Source organism: Equus caballus, chromosome 13 (genome assembly GCF_041296265.1).
Source record: "Equus caballus isolate H_3958 breed thoroughbred chromosome 13, TB-T2T, whole genome shotgun sequence".
Taxonomy (NCBI): Eukaryota; Metazoa; Chordata; class Mammalia; order Perissodactyla; family Equidae; genus Equus; species Equus caballus.
In genome coordinates, this window is record NC_091696.1 from 8804820 (window position 1) to 8825115 (window position 20296).

Genomic DNA, 20296 nt, shown 5'->3' on the forward strand with positions numbered 1-20296 from the left:
AAAGACAAACCACAAACTGGAAAGCATTCCTCCTCAACCAAGGTGAGAGAAAGGTGAAACCTCTCACTGCACCAAAAAACTCTCGAAAGTCGTTCTTTTAAAAGGGACAGAGAGCAAATACACGCAACTCCCGAGAGGCGAGACATAGGGACAGCATATGTCAGAGATCCTCAACCTACCCCACGAGGACACGTACAAACGGAAACACCGTGGAGACAGCATTGGTCACCACCAGACTGGCAGGTTTATGATCTGGTGGCGACCAGCTCTGGTGAGAATGTGGGCAAGCAGAGGCCCCCGCAGATCCCTGGAGAGCAGGGGGAAAGGACACTGCTCTCTGGGAGAATAGCCTGCAGGACCCATCCAAGTTCCCCAGGAGCCCGCCTTTGCTGGCAGTGTGAATGCCAGGAGTGTGGCCCACTGGAAGTCTTGTAGAGTGTGTGTGCATGTGCGCACATGCGTGTGTGCACTTGTGGGTGTCAGGCAGGGAGGATTCCATGGCGTGTGCTCTTCCAGAGCCTGATCTGCCCAGGGGTGACACTGCCAGTGAATCCTCTTCCCTTGGTACTGTCTGGGGCACAGCATCAGAGCTTTTGCAAAGCCCCAGCATGGAATATGCGCCGTCCCCAATTTTTCACTCTGAATCCTGCTGAAGAGAACATCTGCCTCCATGAAGCTCTATTTAGGACAGAATCCACGATGTGGAATTTATGCGTCAAAATGTATTTGGTTTGTAAGGTATTGGCCACAGTTTCCAACATCAGAGGCCTCTTTGAGCCTTGTTTGGGAAAGTAGGGGCACAGACACCCTGGGGCTGAGACCTCATGGATGGAGGGAGGAGGAGGAGCTGGGAGTGGGGGGTGAGCAAGGTGCCTGAGTGAGAGTGATCTCCCTGGTGGAAATTGTCCTTTCCCGCAGCCCCACACCTGGCCCCACCCAGGATGCAGGTGTCATGGGCTAGTTCTAGAGCTGGTGCTAGAGCTGGTGCTGCAGCTGGCTTTAGTTCAAAAAGATGCCTCTGATCCCAGAACTGGCACCTGAGCTGAAGCTGGAGCTGGCTCAACCTCTGGGGTGGATGCACGAGCCGGTGTTGCAGTTGGCTCTAGCTCCATAGTTGGCACTGGCTCTAGCTCTGGAAGAGGTGTTCCACTCAATCTACCTTCAGACATAGTGTAGTCCGGCTGTGCGTGGGATATAGGTCTTGAGCTGGCTGTAACTCTGGCACTACAACTCCTGCTGGAGCTCTTGCTGTTTTTGGCTCTGACTCTGGGGCTGGCTGTGGATCTAGTTCTGAATCTGACACTGAAGCTTGTGCTGAGGGGGTGCTGGAGTGGCTTGAGCTGTGGATCTGCTACCAGAGCTCGATGTAGCTAGAGCGCGAGTGTTACAGCTGGTGCTAGAGTTAGTGATGGATCTAGCTGTGAAACAGGTGGTGGACTTGTTGCTGGTGTGATAGCTGGTGCTGGAGTTGGCTCTGGCTGTAGAGGGTGCTGGTTCTCATTCTGAAGCTGGCTTGATCTTTTCAGCTGGCGCTTGAGCTGGCTCTGGCTTTGGAGTTGGCACTGACTCTTGTTCTGGTCCTACATCTGGTTCTTGTGGTTTAGCTGTAATGCCCGTCCCAGCTCTAGCTTTGTAGCTGGGAATAAAACTGGTGGTGGAGTTGTTTGTAGCTCTGGCCCTGGAATTGGAATCAGGGCAGATTCTGGCACTGGGACATATATAGGCTTTGGCATAGCAGTTGAGGATAGAGCTGCCTCTGTCTCTATGAAATTGGTGTTAGAGCTGCTACCACAGCATGCTCTAGCACTGATGTTAGGGCTAGAGCTGTTGCTGGAGCTGGTTCTTTCTCTGGAGCTGGCACTGGCTCTAAGTCTGCTACTGGGAGACAAGCCTGCTCCCACTCTGGAGCTGGGGCAAGAGCCGGCACTTGTGAGGGCTCTAGCTCTGAATCTGGGTCTAGAACTGTTGATGAAGCAGCCTCTAGCTCTGTACTTAGTGCTGACTCTAGCTCTGGAGTGGGTGGCAGGAATGGCTCTAATTCTGGAGCCAATGCTAGAGCTGGTGCTGGAGCTGGCTCTTCCTTGGAACCTGGAACTGGCTCGAAGCTGGATCAAGCTGGTTCTCACTCTAAAGGGAGCACTGGGACTATTCCCATGGCTGACCCAGGACGTGGGGACAGAGCTTCCTCTATCTGTGGAGCGGTGCTATAGCTACTGTTCAAGCACGCTCTAGCTCATGGGAGGACACCAGCTCTGACCCAGCAACTAGCACTGGAGCTGAAGGTGGAGCTGGCTCTATCTCAGGAGTTGATATAAGTGTTGGATCTGGAGTTGGCTCCAGTTGTGGACTTGGCTCAAACCCCGGTGCTGAAGCTATTGGTAGAGCTCGTGTTGGAGGCACCTCTGGCTGTGGAGCTGGTGGCTTCCTCTAATTCTGGAGCTAGTAATAGAACCGGCTCTAGCAGAGGATTGAGTGCTGAAACTGGTGCTCCAATTGGCCGTGAGTCTGGAGCTTTGGTTGGAGCTGGCTCTGGAGGCCACTGAAGTACTCGAGCTTCTCCTGGAGCTCATGTGAAATTTGGTTCTGGTTTTGGACCTCGTGCTGGAGTAGGCTCCAGCTCTGGAGCTGGCACTGGGGCTTTCTCCAGCTTAGAATTGGGTGCTGGAGCTAGTTCTGGTGCTGAAACTAGCTCTAGAGAAGGCTCTCATGCTACAGCTACCTGGAGTCCTAGTGTGTCGCCAGAGCTGGTGCTGGAGTAGGCTCCAGTTCAGTGCCTGTCATGATCTGTTCCTCTGGAATTTGTGTTGGGTCTGATTCAAACTCTAGAGCTGGTGTTAGGGTTGGTGCTGGAGCTGACTCATAGGTTGATAATAGAGTTCTTCTCTCTCTGCAGTTGGTGACAGAGTCAGTGACGAAGCTGGTTCTAGCTTTGGAGCTGGTGCTAGAGCTAGTTCTGGAGCTGGTTGTAGTTCCAGGGCTTTGACATGAGCATCTCATGTTGGAAGTAGTTCTAGCTCTGAGCTCATACTAGATTTGGTGATAGCGCTGGCACTAAATCTGGGAGTGGCACTGGAGCTCCAGCTCGGGAACTACTGCAAGAGCTGGTGCTAGAGTTTGCTGTGTGTCTGCCTAACTGTTCGGCTTGTGCCAGAAGCGACTCTAAGTCCAGATTTGGCACTAGAGCTGGTGCGAGATCTGGCACTCACGGTGGTGCTAGCTTTGGAGCTGGTGGTCGTGCAGGTTGAGGAGCTGGCACTAGCTCTGGAGCTTGTTTCAGAGCTGGCAGTGGTGCTGCAAGAGGACAAAAGTTCTCCAAGACGACTGCCTTTCCAAAACCACAAAACATCTTACTGCCTCCAGAGAAGCCCCAGCCCTAGAACCCCACTGCAGGAAATCTTCCAGGACCGTAGACTGTGTGTGTGTATCAAATACTATTCTGTTCTCTTCCTTATCTTCTTAGCATGTAACATGACATGTAACAAAATAATTATCAATAATAGTTAACTTCACATAATAGTATTCAAGTGGTTGAACAGCAAGGAAAAGAGTGAACTCACCCAAAGACTTTGCATCTGCCTTGGGGACAATATTTGTGTGTTTTGGGTTGTACGCAGGAGAGGTGGACCACGGCAGGAGGAAGAATGACCTTCTTCCTGTCTTTACTGGGAGATTAATACAGCTAAAGGAGATGTGAGTGGGTGCCACATTGAGGGATTGTGGGCTGTGATGGTCAGTCTCATGTGTCCACCTGTCCAGGCCATGGTGCACAGCTGTTTAATCAAACTGGACATTTAGTCACGTGTTGCTGCAAAGGTGTTTTGCCGACGTGGTTAACAAGTGCAATTAGTTGACTTTAAGGAAAGGAGATGACTGTCAACAGTGCGGGTGGGCCTCATCAGTTGAGGGCCTTCAGAGCAAAACCTGACGTTTCCCAAAGAAGAAAATCTGCCTCTAGACCTCAGCGTCTAGACACCAGAGGTGCTTCTAGTCTGCAAGCCTGGCCTGCAGACTGTGGACTCGCCAGCCCACATGCTCACACAGGCCAGTATATTAAAGTCAGTCTCTCTCTCCACATGCCTATACACACATCTGTGTATGTGCGCACGTGCACGTGGGTGTGTATCCTGCTGCTTGTTTTCAGGAGAACCCTGAAAAACGCAGCGCTGAAGTCCCTCTGTCCTTCCCTTTTCCACTTCAGAATCCCTGTCATTCGAGGGCCTTAGAAACTCAGCGCCATAGGCAGTTTGCAGACGAAGTGTCTGTCCACTCCAGACCTTGTACTGCATGGCGGGCACTCCCAGCACCGCCGGGGAATTCTGAGAAAAGCCCGGCTGAGCCTTTCCTGGATGAAGACACACAAAGGACACCAAAGGCCCCTTACCTGCAACAGGCCGAAACGAGGAACAGAAAGCTCACCCTCCTGAGGGCCGGCCGACAACATGTCAGCACCCAGACTCCTGCAAGAGAAAAGCGATATATGAGGCCTCAGAAAATAAACCCAAAACGGGATTTTCAGAATGCGGACTTCCATGCCAGAAAGTGATATCGACCTTGATATCAGTTTCCCCACATTAAACCCAGCATATATGGGGTTGAAACCAAAACACTCATTCCCTGCTTACTCTCTGGCTTCCTGGCTCCAGAATCTACTATCCTCCATGGAGACAGACACCGTCAAGGACAAGCACCTGGATAATCTCCTCCCGCAAAGAGATACGGGATGGTGGGAAAGCTGCTGACCAGCAAGGTCATGAGCTCCCTCCTCTCTGCAAGTAGTCTCAAGGCCAAAGACAGGCTGGTGGGAAAGCTCCGACCAGCAAGGCCATATGCTCCCCCTTCCCTACCCAAAACACCAAATAAAAACCCTTCCTTTTAGCTTTGCAGGGAGTTTGGGATTTCAGCGTTAGCTGCCCTCTCTCCTTGCTCAGTGCTGTGCAGAAATAAAATTCCTACTTTCTTCCACCACACCCGGTCTCAGAGATTGGCTTGCTGGGCAACGGGTGAGTGACCTCACTTCAGGTTCGGTAACAAAAGGGCTGTCGAGAATATGTCACATTTCTTTTAACACACTTCTTTGGGAAGTCAAGCTTTTGCCTATCTGTTGTGACCCTTTAGCACTAGCACTTGACACATGCTCCTTCCTGCACGGTCCTCTCCTTTCCTGCTAAATGTTTCCACTCTATAGTCAGTCAAGAGAAGAAAAATCATGGCCTGTGTGTGCCAGAGGGAGCCAGCACCACCGAAAATCACCATGAGCATGTGAATTTCTGCCATCACTTGTTTGGAGCAGGGGCCGCGCCCAGCTGCACAGCAGCCAGGGCAAGGATAACCGGGGGCAAGAGATCTAGACGACTCCTTCAACAGCTTTCCGCAAGGATTTGCTGCATGGATTCTGATTTGCTTTCAGAGAGGTCTGTGTGTTTGTGTGAGGGGGAGAGATGGAGGAAGAGGGCATTCATTGTTTGAAAGCTGCTGGGAAAGCTGATTCCCACTAAGTGCAGAAAAGCCATTGGACAAAATCCAACGCCCTTTTGATAAAAAGACTCAGGACACTAGAAACACAAGGCAACTCCCTGAGCCTGGGAAAGGGCATCTGTGAACAAGACAGAGCTCACAGACATCATACTTCATGGGGAGAGACTGGAAGCCTCGTCCCTGATGTCAGGACAAGGTGAGCAAGGGCCACTCCCATCAATTCTATTTTACATTTACCAGAGGCTTTAGCCATGTCACATAGGCAAGAAAATGAAATAAAAGGCATCCAGATTGGACAGAGTGAAGTAAAACTCTCTCTATTTGCAAATGACATGACCATATGTACAGGAAACCAGAGAAAACAAGGAAAAAGTATTGGAACAAATAAATGACTTCAGCAAGGTGGCAGGATACAAGATCAGTAAAACAAAACAAAGCAACCACCTATCTACGGAACTACAAGTTGGTGCAGCCACCATGGAAAACAGTATGGAGGTTCCTCCAAAGATTAAAAATAGAACCACCATACAATCCAGTAATTCCACTTCTGGGTATTTACCCAAAGCAAACAGAGACACTCCTGCAGAGACACCTGCCCCCCATGTTCACTGCAGCATGATTCACAGGAGCCCAGACACAGAAGTAACCCAAGTGTCTGAGCTATAGATGCAGAGAACAGGCTGTCAGCTGCCAGGGGGAAGGGGTGGTGGGCGGGCAAAGGGGGAAGGGAGTCAAAAGATACAAATTCCCTGTTCTAAAATGAAGAAGTCCTGAGGACCTAATGTGTATCATGGTGACTAGAGTTAGCAATACTATAGTGTCTATTGGAAAGTTGCTAAGAGAGTCAATGTTAAAAATTCTCAAGACATGAAAAATATTTTGTAACTGTATGAGGTTGAAACAGCACAAAAAACATTGCCCATCTTAAACTAGTTTTTCTCCCTTAACACAGGTTGTTGATTAATCAATCCTGGTGCTCAACAGCAGAGATAGCACTGTGCATGCGCCAGGCAGGAACCCATGGCCCCAGGAGGACCCGGAGACAAGAATCTTCAGAAATGCTGCCACCGGAAGCAAGCGGTCCTTCAATAAGGACAATCTGGCTTCCAGCAGCCCAAGTAGCTTGACTACCGGTTGCAGGCTAGCCAGGCAGCCCACGTGGGCCCAGCAGCAGCTTAGTGGTCCATAAGTGCTGAAATGTCACCCCAAATCTGCATTGGGGAGACAGATTGGAGAGATTTGCCCCCTGTCACCTTGCGAGCTGAGCTTGCAATGAAGCTCTTCTTTTCTCAAAAGCCAAGGTCATAGTCCAGGCTTCTATGTGCATCAGGCAGCAAGCCCTTGCTCAGTAACAAGGTGATGGACTCGAACTAGACTTACGGCGGTAAGATTTGGGAATATACACATATGTGGAATCATTATGTTTTACACCTGAAACTAATATAATATCTCAATTAAAAAGTCAATTTTATTTCTCCATGCTAGCAATGAAAGTAAGAAAATAGGTTAATTTACAATAGCATCCAAAACGATAAAATCCTTAGTAATAAATTTGGCTTAAGAAGTACAAAACTTGTACAACAAAGGCTCCAAAACATTATTGAAAGCAATTAAAGAGGGCCAAAATACATGAAAAGACTGCCCATATTCATGGATCAGAAGACTTTATACTATGAAGATGGCGATACTGCATGGAGAGAACTGCACAGTCAATGCAATCTCGAGCAAACTCTCAGCAGCCTGTTTTGCAGTAACTGACCAGCCAATCCCGAAATTCATAGAGAAATGCAAGGGAGCCAGAGGAGCCAAAGCAACCTCGAAGAAGAAGAACAGGATGGAGGGCTCACACTTCCCGACTTTAAAACTCATTGTGAAGCTGCAATAATGAAAACAGTTTGGTACCGACAGAAAAATAAACATGCAGATTATGGAACAGAATTGAAAGCCCAGAAATAAATGTTCACGTTTACAGTCAGTTGAATTTTGATGAGAGACGAGACAGTTCAAAAGGGAAAGAATAATTTTTCAACAAATGGGATTGAGACAACTGGATATTCACATGCACAGGAGGAAGTCAGACTCCTTCCTCACAGCACTTCCAGAAATGACCTCACGGAGATCCAACACCACACAGGAGGCAGAACTACACAACTCCTACAGGAAAACACATGGGATCACAACTTCTCACCTAGAGTCAGGCAATCGTTTCCCAGGGATGACACCGAAAGCACTAGTATAAAATATAAAAGAAATTTATTGGACCCCATCAAAATTAAAAACATGTGTCTCAAACAAGAGTATCAAGAAGGTGAGAAGACAACCTGCTGAATGGGACAATACACCAGCGAATCAGAAGTATAATAAGAGACCTGCGTGTAGAAAACATACTGAACACTTAATGGTCAATAATAAAGAAACTACAGGTGTGGGCGGAGCAAAATGGCAGGGTGAGCTGACCCGGGACTCTCTCCCCTCCAAACTACAACAAAAGACTGGAAAAAAACTGAATTTCAGCAAATAAACCTAATGCCAGGACGTCAGAGACCTACAGCATCAAAAATACGGAGGACGGAGACCCTGCTGCTGGCCTCAGAGGAGCTGGAACACAGTAGGAGAGAACTTCGCTCCCTCCCCTAGAGTCGGGGATTGCTGCTGCCAGTGAGGGAAGGAGCGGGGTAGGGGCCGCACAACAGGGGTATCATCCAGGACTCCCGCTGCCAGTACAGTGGAAACCCGCTGATGGGGGAAAGCTTCCGTGGGCGGGGACCCCATAAACCCTGGGCCCCAGGAGACCAGAGAACAGAAATGACCTGAATCCAGACTGGCACGTGAGAAAAACCGCCCCTTCGCCTGGCGAACCACGCTGGGTGCAGCCATCTTGCCCGAAGGTGCAGAGCTCAGAATGCGCAGTTCTCGACCCCCATCTAGTGGCAACAGGCTGTAACTGCAACCGAATTCTACCACCATGTGAAAAAACCGCTCCTCTACCATCCAGCAATTTATAAAAGCTCCAGACGAGAAGGAAAACAATAAAAACACTGAATTAAGTCCTGAGGACTGGAAATAGGTAAACTAAGTGAAAATGAGTTCAGAGCAGCTATAATCAAAAAACTCAATGAGGTAGACAGAAAGATAGAGAAACAAGCCGAGTTCTGGAGTTACTTCACAAAAGAGATTGAAATTATAAAGAAGAATCAAACAGAATTACTAGAGATGAAAAACACAATGGACCAGATACAACAGAATACGGATTCCCTGAATGCCTGGGTAGATTCCATAGAAGAGAAAATTAGCTTAATAGAAGATAGACAAGTTGAATGGCTTCAGACAGAGGAAGAAAGAGAACTAAGAATTTAAAATAATGAGGAAAATCTCCAGGAGATAGCGGATTCAATGAGGAGAAAAAATTTAAGGATCATAGGAATTCCAGAGAATGTGGAAAAGGAAAATGGAGCAGAAAGCATGCTTAATGAAATTATAGAAGAGAACTTCCCAAATCTAGGGATTGAGGGAGAAATGTGTGTAGAGGAAGCTTTCAGATATCCTCGATTTGTCAATGTAAAAAGACCTACTGCAAGGCATATAGTAGTACAAATGGCAAAAATGAAAGACAAAGAAAGAATACTCAGGGCAGCAAGACAGAAGAAAATAACCTACAAAGGAACTCCTATCAGACTTTCAGTGGATTTCTCTACAGAAACCTTACAAGCTAGGAGAGAATGGCGTGACATATTCAAAACTTTAAAAGATAAAAATCTTCAGCCAAGAATACTCTACCGAGCAAGAATATCCTTCAGATATGAGGAAGAAATTAAATCTTTTCCAGACAAACAAAAGTTAAGGGAATTTGTAACCAAAAGTCCTCCACTACAAGAAATCCTCAAGAAGGCTCTCATACCAGAAAAAAGAAAAAAGGGAGAAAGGGGTCACAAACCACAGAGTAGGGAGACAGATAAATAGAACCAGAATAGGAAGCAAATATTCAACTATAGCATTAGGATAAAGGTAAGGAAACTACCAAAGCAAAGAGGATCTTATCACTCTAACTACAAACTCATAACATGAGTTGGAATAAGAAGTGAAAATAATAATCTATGAGGGGAAGAGCAAAGGGACTAAATCAGTCTAGGCCAAGAAAATAAGAGACCACCAGAGAATAAACTATATTATACACGAGATTCTAAATACAAACCTCAGGGTAGCCACTAAACTAAAAAACAGAACAGAGCCACAAAACATAAATAAAGAAAAATCTAAGAAACTCAGCATAAGAAATTACAGTATTAAACAGGTAGGCTAAAGAACACAGGAAGAGAAACGCAGGAAAGCCAGATAACGAGCAACAGATTGACAGCATTAAGTCCACATGCATCAATAATCACTCTCAATGTAAATGGATTGAACTCTCCAATAAAAAGACACAGAGTGGCAAAATGGATTAAAGAACAAGATCCAACAATTTGCTGCCTCCAGGAAACACACCTCAGCCCCAAGGACAAACACAGGCTCAGAGTGAAGGGGTGGAGGACAATACTTCAAGCTAATAGCAAGCAAAAAAAAAAAAGCAGGTGTTGCAATTCTTATATCAGCCAAAGCAGATTTTAAAATAAGACAGGTAAAGAGAGACACAGAGGGACAATATATAATGATCAAAGGGACACTGCATCAAGAAGAAATAATGCTTATAAATATCTATGCACCCAACATAGGAGCACCAAGGTTCATAAAGCAACTATTAACACACCTAAAGGAAGATGTTAAAAACAACACAATAATAGTAGGGGACCTCAACATCCCACTCACATCAATGGACAGATCATGCAGACAGAAAATCAACAAGGAAATAGTGGAGGTAAACGAAAAACTAAAACAATTGGACTTAGTGGACATATATAGATCATTTCATCCTAAAACAGCAGAATACACATTCTTCTCAAGTGCACATGGAACATTCTCTAGGATAGACCATATGTTGGGAAACAAGGCAAGCCTCTATAAATTTAAAAAAATTGAAATAATAACAAGCATCTTCTGATCATAATGCTATAAGGCTAGAAGTTAATTACAAGAAAAAAGCTGTGAAAGGCACAAAGATGTGGAGACTAAACAATACACTACTGAACAAGCAATGGATCCTTGAAGAAATTAAAGAAGAAATAAAAAAATACCTGGAAACAAATGAAAATGATAACATGCCATACCAACTCATATGGGATACAACAAAAGCTGTATTAAGAGGAAAATTCATAGCAATACAGGAACATCTTAACAAACAAGAAATATCCCAAATAAGGAATCTTAAACTACACCTAACTGAACTAGAGAAAGAAGAACAAATAAAGCCCAAAGTCAACAGAAGGAGAGAAATAATAAAAATCAGACCAGAAATAAATACTATTGAAACGAAAAAGGCGGTAGAAAGGATCAATGAAACAAAGAGCTGGTTCTTTGAGAAGATAAATAAAATTGGGAAACCCCTAGCCAGACTTACAATGAAAAAAGGGAGAAACCTCAAATAAACAAAATCGGAAATGAAAGAGGAGAAATAACAACAGACTCTGCAGAAATAAAACAGATTATAAGAGAATACTACGAAAAACTCTATGCTAACAGAATGGATAACCTAGAGGAAATGGATAAATTCTTGGACTCCTACAATCTCCCAAAGCTCACTCAAGAAGAAGCAGACAATTTGAACAGACCAATCACAAGGAAAGAGATTGAAACAGCAATCAAAAACATCCCAAAGAATAAAACCCCAGGACCAGATGGCTTTCCTGGGGAATTCTACCAGACTTTCAGAGAGGATTTAATACCGATCCTTTCCAAGCTATTCCAAAAAATTAGGGAGGATGGAACACTTCCTAACACATTCTATGAGGCCAACATCATGCTGATACCAAAGCCTGACAAGGACAGCATGAAAAAAGAGAACTACAGGCCAATATCACTGATGAACATAGATGCAAAACTTCTAAACAAAATTTTGGCAACCAGAATTCAGCAATTCATCAAAAGGATCATACACCATGATCAGGTGGGATTCATACCAGCGACACAGGGATGGTGCAACATCCGCAAATCAATCAACGTGATACACCACATCAACAAACTGAGGAATGAAAACCACATGATCATCTCAATAGATGCAGGGAAAGCATTTGACAAGATCCAACAGCCATTTATGATAAAAACTCTGAACAAAATGGGCATAAAAGGGAACTACCTCAACATAATAAAGGCCATATATGACAAACCTACAGGCAACATCATACTCAATGGGCAAAAACTGAACGCCATCCCCCTGAAAACAGGAATGAGACAAGGATGCCCTCTATCACCACTCTTATTTAACATAGTACTGGAGGTCCTGGCCAGAGCAATCAGGCAAGAAAAAGGAATAAAAGGAATCCAAATAGGGAGGGAAGAAGTGAAAGTCTCACTGTTTGCAGACGACATGATCTTATATATAGAAAACCCCAAAGAATCCATTGGAAAACTCTTAGAAGTAATCAACAACTACAGCAAAGTTGCAGGGTATAAAATCAATTTGCATAAATCAGTAGCATTTCTATATTCTAATGACGAACTAACAGAAAAAGAACTCAAGAACACAATACCATTCACAATCTGAACAAAAATAATAAAATACCTCGGGGTGAATTTAACTAAGGAAGTGAAGGACCTATATAATGAAAATTACAAGGCCTTTCTGAGAGAATTGGATGACGACGTAAGGAGATGGAAAGACATTCCATGTACATGGATTGGAAGAATAAACATACTTAACATGTCCGTTCTACCTAAAGCAATCTACAGATTCAACGCTATCCCAATGACATTCTTTACAGAATTAGAACAAAGAATCCTAAAATTTATATGGGGCAACAAAAGACCCCGAACTGCTAAAGCAATCCTGAGAAAAAAGAACAAAACGGAAGGCATCACAATCCCTGACTTCAAAACATACTACAAAGCTACAGTAATCAAAACAGCATGGTACTGGTACAAGAACAGGTGCACAGATCAATGGAACAGAATTGAAAGCCCAGAAATAAAACCACATTTCTGTGTACTGCTTATCTTCGACAAAGGAGCTGAGAGCATACAATGGAGAAAAGAAAGTCTTTTCAATAAATGGTCTGGGAAAACTGGAAAGCCATATGTAAAAGAATGAAAATTGACCATTCTTTTTCACCATTCACCAAAATAAACTCAAAATGGATCAAAGACCTAAAGGTGAGACCTGAAACCATAAGGTTGCTAGAAGAAAACATAGGCAGTACACTCTTTGACATCAGTATTAAAAGGATCTTTTTGGATACCATGTCTTCTCAGAGAAGGGAAACAACAGAAAGAATAAACAAATGGGACTTCCTCAGACTAAAGAGCTTCTTCAAGGCAAATGAAAACAGGATTGAAACAAAAAAACCACCCACTAACTGGGAAAAAACATTTGCAAGTCATATATCTGACAAAGGCTTAATATCCATAATATATAAAGAACTCTCACAACTCAACAACAAAAAATCAAACAACCTGATCAAAAAATGGGCTGGAGACATGAACAGACATTTCTCCAAAGAAGATATACGGATGGCCAATAGGCGCATGAAAAGATGCTCATTATCGCTGATCATCAGGGAACTGCAAATCAAAACTACACTAAGATATCACCTTACACCCATTAGAATGACAAAAATATCTAAGTCTAATAGTAACAAATGTTGGAGAGGTTGTGGAGAAAAAGGAACCCTCATCCACTGCTGGTGGGAATGCAAACTGGTGCAGCCACTGTGGAAAACAGTATGGAGATTCCTGAAAAAATTAAAAGTAGAACTACCATACGATCCAGCCATCCCACTGCTGGGTATCTATCCAAAGAGCCTGCAGTCAGCAATTCCAAAGTCCTATGCAACCCAATGTTCATTGCAGCATTATTTACAATAGCCAAGACATGGAAGCAACCTAAGTGCCCATCAACAGATGAATGGATAAGAAGATGTGGTACATATATACAATGGAATACTACTCAGCTGCAAAGCAGAACAAAATCATTGCATTTGCAATAACATGGATGGACCTTGAGGGAATTATGTTAAGTGAAATAAGCCAGTTAGAGGAGGATAATCTCTGTATGACTCCACTCATATGAGGAATTTAAAAATATGGACAAAGAGAACAGATTAGTGGCTACCAGGGGAAAGGTGGGGTGGGGGGTGGGCACAAAGGGTGAAGTGGTGCACCTACAACACGAATGACAATAATGTACAACTGAAATTTCACAAGATTGTAACCTATCATTAACTCAATAAATAAATAAATAAATAAATAAATAAATAAAATCAAGAATTAAAAAAATAATAAACTAATAACTCAACGTAAAAATGGGGAAAGGAGCTAAACAGACATTTCTCCAAAGAAGATACACAAGAGGCCAAAAAGCACAGGCAAAATGCTCAACATCGTTACTCAGAAGGGAAAAACAAATCAAAGCCACAATCAAGATATCACTGCCCAGCCACTAGGACTGTGGTAATTTAAAAGGTAGATAGTAAGAAGTGTCGACAAGGATGGGCAGAATTTGGAATCCTCATACGTTGCTGGCAGAAATAAAACATGGCGCAGCCCTTTGGAAAACAGCCCGGCAGCTCTTCAAAATCTAGACGCAGTTTCCATACGATGCCACAATTCCACTCCCAGGTATGTACCCAAGAGAAATGGAAACATATGAAAAATTTGAACATGAATGTTCATAGCGTCAGGATTCACAAGAGCCAAAAGTTGGAAACAACCCAAATATCCCTCCACTGGTTAGTGGATAAACAAAACATGGTATATCCAGACAACAGAATATTATTTGGCATAAAAGAAAATCAATTACTGACATGTGTTATAAATGCGGATGAACTTTGAAACATCCTACATTAAAGGAGCCATCAAAGGACCCGTATTGTGTTATTCCGTTTACATGAAATGTCCAAAATAGACAGAGAGAGACAAAGAGTAGATGAGTGGTTGCCTAGGGCCATGGGGATGGGGGAAGGGAGAGTGACTGCTCACGGGTACAGGGTCTCATTTCGAGGGGATGAACATGTTCTACTATCATGGTTGCACAGCTCTGTGAATATCCCACAAACCACTGAATTGTACACTGAAAATGGGTGGATTACATGGCATGGCAGTTATATGTCAACAAAGCTGTTTTAAAAAAGAAAAAGAAGAGTAATTTTCTTTTAACTTTGGGATGTGCCTTTGTCCCACGATAAGTAGGACGAGGCACTGGCTACAGCCGAGTCCCAACCAATCCAAAGGATGTGGGTCACAGCCCCACAAAGCCCACCCCCAGGGAAAAGGGCAAGACATCCTCGGAAGGAAAGGATGGGGGATGCTGACCACAGGAAGAGGGGTGCAGACTTGCTCCAGCCAGCAGCATGGGCAGCAGCAGCCCTAACCCGACCCTTCACACTAAAGAAATTTTGCCTTGAATTTATGCCTCGATCTTCCCAAGGAAAAGCAGGTGCAGCTTAAGGTGTCTCTCTCGGCAAGAGGGTAGCTGGCAGAGGACAGAGTGGAAATTTTATCTTTTGATTTTCAAAGCAGCTATTCCACGTGGGAAACACATCCAAAGGGAGAAAATGTGAGTGCGTATGCTGTAACATTCTCTCTAATTCAATCAGACCAAGACACGGAGGTTTCCTTAGAAACTTGACCAGAACAGAGCTGGAGATGGGATTTTAAACAACAGGACTTGGAACAAGTGAACATTATTGACTCATTGGTGTGATAGTCAGGGAGCCACCAGGGTGAACACAGATCCTGCTGAAAGATGAATGAAAGTGCCCAAGGGCATCGATGAACTCTGGTGAGACGGAAGGAGCAGGACCTGTGCAGTGAGCACGGAAAGGGGAACTTTCCATGACACACAGGCCGTGAGTGAGTTGCACTGGAACCACTCATCTGAGAGCTCGGCCTCTCTCATTTGTCTGTTTACCAGTTTAGACCCTCAAGGGGAAAAAACTATTTGTGTCCCCTGTTTTATGGCTTCAGGAACATTTGGTAACTTAAGGCATCAGCTGTCAGAGCTGCAGGAACTTCTGGAAACCACTTAGGCCCTCCAGCCTAGCCCGATGTTACAGATGAGGAAACTGAGACGCAGGGAGGCTCCAAGGACACACTGGGAGTGTCTCTGACAGCTGATCCAGGGCCTTTCTCCCTGGCGAGACATAAAAATCTCTGCTCCCTGTGCCAGGAGTGGCCTGATCATTAGAACAAGACATTTTCCAAGAAAGCTGCCTGTTTACCATCAAGTGACCCCCAAACAAAACTTGAAGGACACCAGTAACTTTTGACATCATTTTAAAGAAACAAAGGTTGGTGCTTTCTTTTTTCCAAAGGGTAAAACATAGGATCATTTTCGTTCTTTCCCCAACGCAGAAACGAAACAGTCTACTGGACAGGAGAAAACTCTAGGGCGAGTTGCCATTTTCAGTTTATCCCCACGGACATTTGAACCAAACGACTAGAGTCCTGACCCCTTCATCCCTATAGTCCCCCACAGTAAACGCATCAACTCATCATAAATGAGCAGAGACACATTGGTCTCCTCGCCCAGGTAGCATCCACCTGCGAGACAGGTGTGCTCCTGCCACCAGGTCCCCGTCCCTCCCACAGGGGTCCAGACAGGGCCTGGCACAGGGGTGGCGGGATGGCGCCGCCTTTGGTGGCGGGCAGCAGCTCTCTCACCTGCAGGCTGACCAGGCCAGGGCCGTGTCCTTCACCGAGGTGACGGAGGTCTCCTGCTGTCCCTGCAGACGCCGACGAACAGCCCTCGGTGATAAAGGACCGGGACACGGAGCAAAGGGCCCCCGTCCCCTGCGTCCGGCCCACAGGGCGAACCACAGGCGGGTCTCCGGGCTCAGAGGCCATCTCTGCGGCCCCGGAGCCTCTTCTGCCGGCCTCTGGGCGCCGGCTGGCCCAGGACGCGGGGCCGAGGGTTCTGGGGGGACAGGCTCCCTCTCTCGGCTCCCCCCGCCGCGCCCACAGCCTGGCCCACCGGGACCCAGGACCTCTCCGCACGCCCCACCCGACCCGGCCACGGAGCAGATGGCAGGCCAAGAGCCTCGGGAGCGGCTCTTGGGCGCCATTGGCGATGCGCGTGCGCGCGGCGGGCGGTCACCGGCACACGCTTTCTCTGGCAGTTCTGCACAGGGCCAGGAAGGGAGCCGGGTTGCCCTCGGGGTCTGCCCGTGTCCGCCGCTGGAGGGAGGCCCTGTAGCTCCGAGCTCGTCCCCGCCACAGTCCGCGGGGAGAGCCCGGCCATGGCCACGCCGAGCTGGGCTGCTGCAGCCCCACCACCCGTCCCTCAGGGGACAGTGGGGAAACGGAGGCCAGGAGCGGCAGGGACTGGCTGGGCCCTTGAGCTGGGCAGAGGCCCCAGGACAAGAAATAGAGGCTCCTCCCATTTGCATCGCGGCGTCTGTGTTTCCATTCACTGGCTTATTCATCCACTCATTCACTCATGGCCTCACTCACTCACTCATTCATCCAGTCATTCATTCATTCAGGCCTTCGCTCATTCATCATCCGTTCATTCGTTCAGGTAGGAATTCATTCTTTTAATCATTCAGCCAGTAGCCTCTATTCCCTGCTTGTGTGCCCAGCACTGTAACTTCACCAGGGAGCAAAACCCAATATGGTTCCTGCCCACGTGGAGCTCAGGTCCCTTGTGTGACACGAAGAAAACGTCAGAGGAATCCCATGCTGGGGGCTGCCATCTTGGGTGACCCTTGATCCCATGTTCAGGACAAGAGCCCCTTACCACGTTTCCTGCAGGCTGCAGGCAAAGGCGGTCCCTGAGGGCAGCTGTGGCTCAGGGAGGCCTGAGGAAGATGCCCCGCAGGGGCTGAGGGTCTCTGGGCTCAGGGTGGGGAGGCAGGCGGCACAGGGAGGGAAACGAGAGGTGGGGTAAGTGGGCACCGGGAGCCGCCACCTGGGCTCTGAGCTTGTGTCTTTGCCTCTGTGCCTCTCCCTGGTGAGAAAAGCTCAAACCGTCTACACTACCCCCACCCCTCGCCCCTCGCCCACCCCATCCCTGTACAGTCCAGAGTGGTGAGAGCCAAGGAGGGGAGAGGCAGGGACAGGGGGAGCCCTGGGCACCGCTTCCCTCACTCCAATTAGAAATATCTGCTCTGGCTCCACCCTCGGCATCGGCTCCCCTGGTTCCCATGAACCCCCTTCTCCCTCAGCCCCAGTCCTCACCCTCAGAGAGTTGGGCGGGGCTGGCTCTGCACCTCCATCCTCCACAGGGGTCTCCCAAGTCCCCCAAGAGGTGCTTCCCATGCCACTGCCCTCAGCCCAGGCACTCGTCTGAGCTGGAGAGCTGTGCACACCTCAACTCTCAAGGTTCAGGGGGTCCAGAGCCCCCCAAGCACCAGCAGGCTCCCCTCCCACCCTCTGCAGGCCACAGGCCCCTGGTGGAAGAGAGGGAGCCGGGGAACTCAGTGATGCCCACTGTGGCCTCCCCACCGGGCAGCATGGCCTCGGTGACCAGTGTGGTGTCCAGAAGAAAATGCAGGGTCTGGTGGGGCTCGTCCCCTCTGAGGTGACAGAGGAGGCCATGGAGGTCAGCAGAGAAGGCTCTGGGGAGACAGGAAAGTCGTGGCCCCCACCCCAAGCTGATGGCACCATTTGCTGATCAGCAAAGAGAAACTTGCCCACCTACCACAGGACCCTCCTGGCAGCATCTCCCAGGCTGACCTTTAGGACCCCATGGCCATCTTGGGCCACCTTTCTGAGCCACTGGGTCTGGATGTGGGGACATGTAGGGCCCTTCCCAGCCCCAGCTAAGAGAGGGGACCTTGGGGAGCTCACAGATGAGAGCAGAGCATGCCTGCCCTGGGACTGAGGAAGTTTTGATGCCACTCTGTGAGTGGACACTGGGCAGAGGTTGGAAGGAAATCCCCCAATATATCTGTGCCCACTGTAAGCCAGGGCAGGGGGCAGCCGGGCACTGCTGTCACAGCCACAGGTTGGCTTAGTGAGCGGAGCTTGGGGGAGGATGATGGGGACTGCCAGCACTGGAAAGACACGGGCTTTGACTTTTCAGCTCCTGCTAGGGCTGTGGAGCCAGCTGAAGACAGGGCCCAGGAGCTGGGAGAGCCATCCCCTGCTCCAGCTCCCGCCATGGCTGTGGAGCCAGCTGAACATGTGGCCCCGGAACAGGGAGAGCCATGCCCTGCTCCGGCTCCTGCCAGGGCCCAGGAGCAAGCTGAAGTCGCGGCCAGGGAAGAGGGAAAGCCATCCACTGCTCCAGATTCTGCCTGTGCCTGGAAGACTGCTGAAGCCCCAGCCACGGTCCAGAGAGAACCATCCACTTCTCTGCCTCCTGCTGGGGCTGGCGAGGCAGCTGAAACCACAGCTGCAGATCATGGATAGCCATCCCCTTGTCCAGATCCTCCTGGACACCTGGAGCCTGCTCAGGCGCTAGCCCTGTCCTCGGGAGAGCTCACTCTCCAACCCCCGTCATCCCCAGCTCCTGACCCATCCCTTCCACCTTCTTCCTCACCACAACCTCCCTTCGTCTCCCCCCTTAACCTGTATGTCTGTGTGGCCATTTATGTTTTTTGATTTCTTGTCTTGTTGTGGTGTTTGTGTCAGTTTTGAAATAGATTTGTTGATTTATATTTTAAGAAATCTGTGTTTTCTCCTTTTAAATTGTACAATTCCTGAGTATTAAGTTCCCAGCTCATAGAGACAGCCCCCAACAGCTCACTCATCTAGCACATGTCTAGAAGGAGCACCATGTTTTCGTGTTGTCTGCCCATCTGCCGGGTCCGCAGACTCAGCCAGAGCCCGCCACGAGCACCCAAGATGCAGATGCTGGCTCCTGTCCCACTTGAGACATCTCTGGACGTTTGTGAGAAAGGACACAAAGGTAATACAGGGATGCCCAGGGTGGGCCAATCCAGGCCAGGCCACCACTGTAGTCCCACTTGGACAGCCCTACGTTCCCTCCCTGTGTGTGTGTGTGTGTGTGTGTGTGTGTGTGTGTGCGTGCATGTATGTGTGTGTGTGTGGAAGGGTGGTTTGTGTGAGTGGACCACTGCGAGGAGGAGCAGGCTGATGAGCGGTTAGAAGCCTGGAGGGCCGGGCCCATTCCCAACCCAGCTCATGCCTGATTGGGTGGGACATGGGGTGCTGGGCAGGACACTCTGCCTGAGGTTTCTCCCGAGCCCCTGAGGTCTATCTGTTTCATCCTGGGGAGAATTCTGCGCAGACACAGGGTCGTGCCTGATCTGGAAGCATTAGGTCTAGAAGACAGAAGAAAGAGGAAGGGCAGCTGAGCAAGACTCTGATGCTTCTGGGCTGGCTGTTGGTCACTGTCTTTGCAGAGGTCATCTCAGGAGGTGGGCACAGAGCTGGTGGAAGGGGACACGGAGTCCATCTCCCCGAGGGAGGAGAAGCTGTGCAGGAACACTGGAGCGACATGCGTGGGGAAAAGGCCAGCGTCAGAGCCAGTACAGGGCCCAGCACATGTGTGGGGAGAACAATCCTTTTGAGCAGCTCCTGCAGAAGAGCAGGAGACAAGCGGGGCCCCACGCCGGAAGCAGGGAGAGCCAGCCCCTACTCAGGCTCCTGCAGGAGCCATGCTGCCTGCTGTGCTCGAAACAGCTGAGCAGGGAGACCCATGCCCTGCTCTGGCTCCTGCAGGGGCCCAGGAGCCAGCTGAAGCCGCAGCCATGGACCAGGGAGAGCCATCCCCTGCTCCAGATCCTGCCAGGCCCCAGGAGCCTGCTGAAGCCGGGGCCACGGACCAGGG

General features: G+C 48.1%; 1 protein-coding gene across 3 annotated transcripts; it reads right to left on the reverse strand.

The window, feature by feature from the left end:
• Nucleotides 1-681: 681 nt before the first annotated feature.
• Nucleotides 682-16635, reverse strand: LOC111767604 (uncharacterized). 3 transcript variants are annotated; one of them, XM_070231672.1, is made up of 3 exons: nt 16222-16635; nt 4382-4457; nt 682-3452 (listed from the first exon to the last, which is right to left on the reverse strand). In XM_070231672.1, the coding sequence occupies exons 1-3, from the start codon at nt 16620-16622 to the stop codon at nt 3432-3434; spliced, it is 498 nt and encodes a 165-aa protein (XP_070087773.1). In that variant the 5' UTR covers nt 16623-16635; the 3' UTR covers nt 682-3431. The 3 variants fall into 3 exon arrangements, with proteins under 3 accessions (XP_070087773.1, XP_070087774.1, XP_023472591.1); XM_070231673.1 differs by having other exon boundaries at nt 703-3291; XM_023616823.2 differs by lacking the exon at nt 682-3452 and having other exon boundaries at nt 4180-4457.
• Between the last annotated feature and the right edge of the window lie 3661 nt (nt 16636-20296).

Excerpts from the sequence above, each read along its gene's own strand:
- LOC111767604 (XM_023616823.2), bottom strand. The coding sequence starts at position 16,622 with ATGGCGCCCAAGAGCCGCTCCCGAGGCTCTTGGCCTGCCATCTGCTCC. Across the intron at positions 4,458-16,221 it reads CTGGCCTGGTCAGCCTGCAG|GAGTCTGGGTGCTGACATGT; the intron begins GTGAGAGAGCTG and ends TTTCTCTTGCAG.